Genomic DNA, 7,058 nt, shown 5'->3' with positions numbered 1-7,058 from the left:
CATTTATGAAGCGTAACTTGTGGTGACAGCATTCACAGCCACAAACGTTGCATCTTTGCAAGTCTTATCACACGTTTTATCATCATTTGGTTAAAACATGCTTGAACGAGAACCAGTGCAGTCATCTGCAAGCCAGGAAGGGGACCGTGCCGTACTCGAGCAGCTTTATTCAGCGAGACGAAGCCCTGGCCTCACGCAGGAATAGTCCGATAGTTAAGATACACGTGGAAGAGCCGCTTCAGTTAACATCAAGGACATCGAATTGATAAGTTCCTGTCCTCAAGCGCAACGCTGTCCAACAAAAGTGTCCTCACTTACTGGGGACTTGGCATTGTATGATTTAGTGCTGTTAAGGCACACGCCAGTCGCTGCCAGAGCGTTAGTAAGCAGCGTCGTTCTCTCGACATTCGCAGAGTCGGTAAAACTGCTCCCCCGCCAGTTGGAGCGGCGAGACATTTGCACAGCAAGCCATCTCTTCACTTTGTCAGACAGTATTCAGGTGAGAGCAGAACCCTTGTAAAATGTAGTCATAGCCCTCCTTGTATCACGGCGCAGAGCGTTCTTGCAGCGGGCCGATTCCTACATAATGACGCATTTTGTCACAGCCCGAATCACAACAGTTTCCAGCACAGGCAGAACCGCTTGGGATGATCGTGCTGAGGATGTTGGACGAGTTGAACGTTGCCCGCTCCTCGTGCATGCGACGACCGAACAGCTTGTCGAGCTGGGGCGAGGCGTTGTGCTGCTCACCGCGGTAGTCGCCGAACATCTGCCGGGCCTCGTCCTCAGCACGCCGGTGCTGTGCCTGGAACGAGGTCTCGGTGACGGGCCCGCCGTTGAGGCACTCCTGCATGACGGTGCGATAGCGCTGGCGGGCCTGCTCCAGTGCGATTCGGTCTTGCTCGGCGGCGGCGCCCTGGCCGGCCCGCCGCTGCTCGTTGAACAGCGACATCTCGTCCCAGCGGCTCTCCAGGTCCGACAGCAGACGGCGGCGGTACCCGTCCGCCGTCGCTGGCCGACACTGAGCAGTAGCTGCGTTGAACACCTGCAGCGCCGCCTCATGGCCTTGGCGATGCGCCTCCAGCAGACGCTCCATCCTCCACCGGCGCCGTACTGCCGGCCAACAACGGGTTGACGCTGAGCCTGTACGTCTCTCTGGCGTCATCCAGCGCACTGTTGCAGCACAGTCCGTCTCGGGCCCTCTGCTAGCTCCTTCTTTATTTTGTTCGCCTGGAAAAACTGCTTTTTCCATCCGTCGATGCCGCTCATGAGCTTCTCCTTGTAAGCACCCGCGCCGGTGCTTAACATTTTCTTCTGGCTGTAAAAACATGCCAGCACCTTTTCAACGGTCCTCCGGTGGTATTGGTCCAAGTCGGCCTGCTCCACGGGCGGCGAGTTTTCGGGGCAGAGCTGGCGCATCTCCTCGGCGTACAGCGTGGTGCCGCGCGATACGCCGGCCAGGTGGTTGGCCTCAGACATCGTCTCTATCAGACTGCGCGGCTGCGGCAGCCGCCCGCTCTTGAACACCTCGTGAAGCACCTGAAAGTGCGTCACCAGATCAGCAGCCGTCAGCACCTGGCCGCCGGACTGCTTCTTCACCAGCTTCTCCGGACTGAGGATGAGCCCGGCCAGCTCATCTACGCTGCTCAGGAACTCGCGGTCGATGTCACGCGGGCAACCCTTGAACGACGGACTCGTGGCTACCAGCTTTCCCGGGTATGGCATCAGGAAGCAATCGACGTCCGAGAACGACCGGCGCACGTGGCAGCGCATCTTGCGCAGCTCGTCGGGCGCGCCGGGCGCCTCGCCTAGCGCCTCGCATAGCACCAGCTGGCCGCCAGCTTGGCCGTAGGCCGCCTCGCTGGGCGCCTGCCAGTCGCGCACCAGTAGGAGTAGGCGCTGGAACGGCGGCCCGCCGCCCGCCTCGCAAGCTACGCGGCCGTACTCCGCGAACAGCTGCAGGTGCTGCAGGTCGTCGGCGCCCACCGTCTTGGACACGTTGTAGATATGCAGCGAGCTGGTGAGTGCGCTGAGCGCGAACACGGCCGCGTTCTCACTGACCTCGGTGCGGTCATCAAAGGCGCCCTGCGTGTCCATCAGCACGACGGCCACGCGCTCGCCGGAGGGCAGGCTCACGCACGTCGGCCGCGACCACATGTGGATGCCGACCGTGTGCCGCTGGTGACCGCCGCGCCAGGCGAAGCCACTCAGCGGCCGGTCGTCGGCGCCGAGCCAGCCGGGCGCGCCGCCCGCCTCCAGGAAGCGCAGCAGCAGGCTGAGCAGGAACGACTTGCCGCGCCGGAAAGCGCCGGCAATAGCCACCACCACCACGGGCAGGTGTCGCACCTCGTCTTGCAACAGCACTGAGCGCAGCGCCGCCTCGTCCAGCACCAGCGCGCCGCGCTCGTCCGGCACCAGGATCGGCACGGCGTGGCCGGAGTCTGGCTCGTCCGCCCGGCTCGCGCGGGCCATGGTGGCCGCCTGCGGGAGGAGGCAGACACCGCGCCTGAGGTAGACGTGGTGGAGCCGCCGCGCTCTGGAACCCACTCGCATCCTTTAAGTTCCGCATGCATGAACATTGCAGAAAGGGAGGGGGGGGGGGAGGACTGAATCATTGCTTTCTAACACTGCGTTCTTTTTACAGCTATCTGCTTTTGAACAGGAAAAAGAGCGACTTAAGGCACACAAGCCCGGCGAAGGATGATGTGCTGGGTTTATCATTAGTGCTGCCCACACGCACTTTCACTTCAAATATGGTACAGGTGACCTAAACAGAGATATTGCACAAACCATAAATAACACGTAGTAGGACCATTCCTTTAATACTGTGCAATTAAACTGTAATGCTTAAACATAATGCAATCAAATTTGGAGGACAAAATGACTAGGAATCTACAGGCTTGGATAAATACAGTACAAGAGCAGAAAACACAACAAAAGACATAGATGCATCCCGTTGACGACAAAGTCGCCTTAGGCACCACAGGCTGCCTTAAACCAGTTCCAATTTTCAAAACGTCGAAGTCATCGAGCCAGTGCGGCTGGCGGGCCGCTCCTCCTGACAGGGCATCTGCTCGAGTCGCACCGGACTGGCTGGCGCAGGCCTGTCACGCCGACCTGCCGGCAGGCGGTCCGGCCGCCCCAGCCGGCTGCTGCTCGGCCGAGTTGGTCAGCAGCGGCGCACCGACTATCTGCAGTCGTTCACTCAAAGCCGCGACCATGGCCTCCATGCTCTCCCACACGGGGCCCGGCTCCGACAGGTCGGCACCAGGCACCGGCGTCGGGTCAGAGCTGAGGGGATGACGGCTCTCCTCGTCCATCGCTGCAGAACGAGGCGACGGATGACGTCAGATTAAAGGCAGACAGCCGGAGGAGCTTTGCGACGGCACCGTGCACAGGCGCCGATGACGTCAGATCAGGGGCACATAGCCGTAGGAGCTTTGCGACGGCACCGTACACAGGCGCTGATGAGTCCACAAAGCATTGACGGTATGGTTTTCCGCAGGGTCAAGAAACGATTTGAAAGAGAGAGAGAGGAGAGGAGAGAGAGAGAGAGAGAGAGAGAGAGAGAGAGAGAGAGAGAGAGAGAGAGAGAGAGAGAGAGAGAGAGAGAGAGAGAGAGAGAGAGAGAGAGAGAGAGAGAGAGAGAGAGAGAGAGAGAGAGAGAGAGAGAGAGAGAGAGAGAGAGAGAGAGAGAGAGAGAGAGAGAGAGAGAGAGAGAGAGAGAGAGAGAGAGAGAGAGAGAGAGGAGAGAGAGAGAGAGAGAGAGAGAGAGAGAGGAGAGAGAGAGAGAGAGAGAGAGAGAGAGAGAGAGAGAGAGAGAGAGAGAGAGAGAGAGAGAGAGAGAGAGAGAGAGAGAGAGAGAGAGAGAGAGAGAGATAGAGAGAGAGAGAGAGAGAGAGAGAGAGAGAGAGAGAGAGAGAGAGAGAGAGAGAGAGAGAGAGAGAGAGAGAGAGAGAGAGAGAGAGAGAGAGAGAGAGAGAGAGAGAAGAGAGAGAGAGAGAGAGAGAGAGAGAGAAGAGAGAGGAGAGAGAGAGAGAGAGAGAGAGAGAGAGAGAGAGATGAGAGAGAGAGAGAGAGAGAGAGAGAGAGAGAGAGAGGAGAGAGAGAGAGAGAGAGAGGAGAGAGAGAGGAGAGAGAGAGAGAGAGAGAGGCTAGTACCAGTAAAGCTCCTCTCTCTCTCTCTCTCTCTCTCTCTCTCTCTCTCTCTCTCTCTATCTCTCTCTCTCTCTCTCTCTCTCTCTCTCTAGTACCAAGGTAGCATCATAACGATGTAATAAGGATATTACGTTGATCATTTTGGAGTTCTAATTACGCTGTCAACGCTTTGTAACAGCACTGCATTTCTTTCTTTCTTGGTAGCCTCAAAGTGTGTCCCGACTTCGCGATAACCGCAACTGTCGCGACTGCTGTCGTCATGACGACGACATAATCTTCTGAGAGTCATTTCCAACTGTTACTGGTTAGAGGTCACACTGCCGTTCGCCGCTGATGAGCCGTTTTAACTGGCACATTGCAGGTCTACGGGGCTTTATGTGGCGTATCTACTAGTATGAATGATGTCATACAAATGAGCGATTTTTGAATGGCACAGCTGGTGGCAAGGGCCAGTTGCTGACAAGCGCATTGGTTGAAGCTTGAATCAAATGGAGCTTGAAAAGAGAATTTGAACTTGAATTCGTGGGATAAAAGCCTCATGTTTGCATACCGTCGTCTCGAAAAAAGAGTGTTTCAAGCTTTCGTAGCATTTAATACCAAAAGTTTTGGCAAATTAGTGTGCTGCAAGCAGTACAGGTCACACACGTTTGAAAAAGACAAATGACATGTATTACTTCATACTGTTGAACATGAAGTCAAATGATATTTCTCCCGCGGCAGCGGCTGCTTCAAATAGAAATTCTGAGCTAATCAAAAGGATTTCAAGAAAGCTGGTATCCCACCAAATCGGACGTGTCTGATCTAACAATAAGTGAAAAGTACTAAAAGATGTACCCTGAGATCCGAGCTCCGCCAATTGAGTTGGTGTCCCAGATACACCCCAAGAAGAGCGCTTTTAATTCCAAATTTGGGCACCAACAGAATCAGGTTATTCAGCCCCCTGCACGCATACATTGCGCAGGAATGGCGGACTAAATTGAGTTCGAATAGCAGTTATTGGCAAGTGGTTTATGGTAAGAGACATTCATTATCGAGTACGCTCTCCACATGAGATCGACACCTGTCTATTCGCCATTCATACGAGACAGCCAGCAGCGGATCGACCGGTGCTCTGAGTTACAACTGCCGGCATCGACGACCTTATCTTGAAAACAACGGACTTGTCTCCCGGCCGCGTAGCGAGTGGGCTTGGGCCGTGATGTCATGGTAAGGAATGGGCTTACCCTGAAGTAAGGAATGGACTTACCACAATGGGCTTGCATTGTCTTACGAGGAACGGGGCTCAGGGTGCGAACGGGGGCTCAGGGGTGCGAACGGGGCCCAGGGTGCGAACGGGGCTCAGGGTGCGAACGGGGCTCAGGGGCGAACGGGGCTCAGGGTGGCGAACGTGGTGCGAACGGCTCAGGGTGCGAACGGGGCTCAGGGTGCGAACGGGGCCCAGGGTGCGAACGGGGCCTCAGGGTGCGAACGGGGCCCAGGGTGCGAACGGGGCTCAGGGGTGCGAACGGGGCCCAGGGTGCGAACGGGGCTCAGGGTGCGAACGGGGCTCAGGGTGCGAACGGGGCTCAGGGCAACCTTCTGCCAAACGTCGGGAAACAACACCCCAAAACACCTCGTGGTAACGCCTATGCCATAAACTGTACACAGCTTAAGAGCTCAGTCGCCCTCGATACAACCACAAACTGACCTGAGCGTCTGGGGTGCCGCTGTACTGCCAGTCGCCCTCCCCCGGCGTCGCGCGCACCAACGGCGTAGCGGCCGATAACACGACTGAGCCGGGGGTCTGCCGCTAGGAGGCCTCACGGCCTCTGAGTCACGCGGGGCGCGGGACTTCCCAGAGTCCGGCCACTCCCAGCCCGCGCCCCCGGCCGGCTGCGGCAGCACAGCGAAACGTCTCGTCCGAAACAAGGGCCATCAAGAATGCTATATGGTACTCCGGTACTTCCCCGTTACGAAAGCCGGCGGGCGTGACGTCACCACGGCCTGGCCGCGAAGCGTGAAATGTTATTGAACAAGTGCTGAGGCGCGCTTTGTCAGCTGGGGTCGGTGGTGTGTGAGTAAGAAGCATAAGTGAGAATCTGAGTAAGAAAAGCTGGGGATGCTGAACTTTTGTGATTGATTGTGCAGGGAAGAAATTAATGTATCCGTTCTGTAGTAACTTATGTGTAAGAACCATATTCCAAAGGTGGGTGACAACGCCTAAATTTCTTACTAAATGTTTATAAGTTCAGGTGCAGAAGGTATTGCGTTGTTCTGCAATATAAACTGCTACAAAAGCAACAACGATATTGGTTTTTGAGGTTTGTTATAAGTGGCGTACGCTTTTATTCGTCTACCAAGGAGGAAGGTTGAGAAGGTTCAAGGTTGAGAAGGTTGAAGCTGGTTTTTAGGGCTGTAACTACATGCGACAGGAATGAAGAGGCCTGATAACCTGACCAAAGCAATTTGAATTCATAGTTGCAGGAAGCTTGCCATTCGCACGTGCCGGTGACAAGTTGTATGGTTTTTATGTTTCTTATGCTTTTTTTTGTTAGCACGTAACACTTTCCACTCGGTTGCCTTTCACTGGTTGAGAGCTTCGTCACAACGCGTTGACTCATATCACTGCGGGCCGCTGATATCTAGATCTGGTTTTCATCCGCATTCCTAATCTTACTGCGACTTGGAGTCTTGCTTTTACCCTGCTACTAAAATAAATGTAAAATTGCACTGACGTTCAACCCTGTAGGAAAACCACATTTAATCAAACGGCCTTCACACAAATGTCTTGACGATGATACGGCGTCTTTCCACCTGGTATCGCTTGGAGTATGTCACCAGCTGTAACCGCCAGGGATATCGACTGGTGTCCCTGGACCAAAACGTCACGTTGGAAAAAAAATTAAGCGCTTATCGACGCC

At 55.3% G+C, this 7,058-nt stretch overlaps 1 protein-coding gene across 2 annotated transcripts; it reads right to left on the bottom strand.

The window, feature by feature from the left end:
- Positions 1 to 1,135: 1,135 nt before the first annotated feature.
- Positions 1,136 to 5,918, bottom strand: LOC119100901 (atlastin). 2 transcript variants are annotated; one of them, XM_037224096.1, is made up of 3 exons: positions 5,846 to 5,918; positions 3,086 to 3,322; positions 1,136 to 2,481 (listed from the first exon to the last, which is right to left on the bottom strand). In XM_037224096.1, exon 3 carries the CDS (start codon positions 2,470 to 2,472, stop codon positions 1,162 to 1,164), a length of 1,311 nt encoding a protein of 436 aa, XP_037079991.1. In that variant the 5' UTR covers positions 2,473 to 2,481; positions 3,086 to 3,322; positions 5,846 to 5,918; the 3' UTR covers positions 1,136 to 1,161. The 2 variants fall into 2 exon arrangements, with proteins under 2 accessions (XP_037079991.1, XP_037079992.1); XM_037224097.1 differs by lacking the exon at positions 3,086 to 3,322 and having other exon boundaries at positions 5,846 to 5,915.
- Between the last annotated feature and the right edge of the window lie 1,140 nt (positions 5,919 to 7,058).

This window comes from Pollicipes pollicipes, unplaced genomic scaffold (genome assembly GCF_011947565.3).
Source record: "Pollicipes pollicipes isolate AB1234 unplaced genomic scaffold, Ppol_2.1 Scaffold_4881;HRSCAF=5763_pilon_pilon_pilon, whole genome shotgun sequence".
NCBI classification, from domain to species: Eukaryota; Metazoa; Arthropoda; class Thecostraca; order Pollicipedomorpha; family Pollicipedidae; genus Pollicipes; species Pollicipes pollicipes.
The sequence above is the reverse complement of the archived record's forward strand: the minus strand, read 5'-3'. Positions and strand labels throughout refer to the sequence as shown.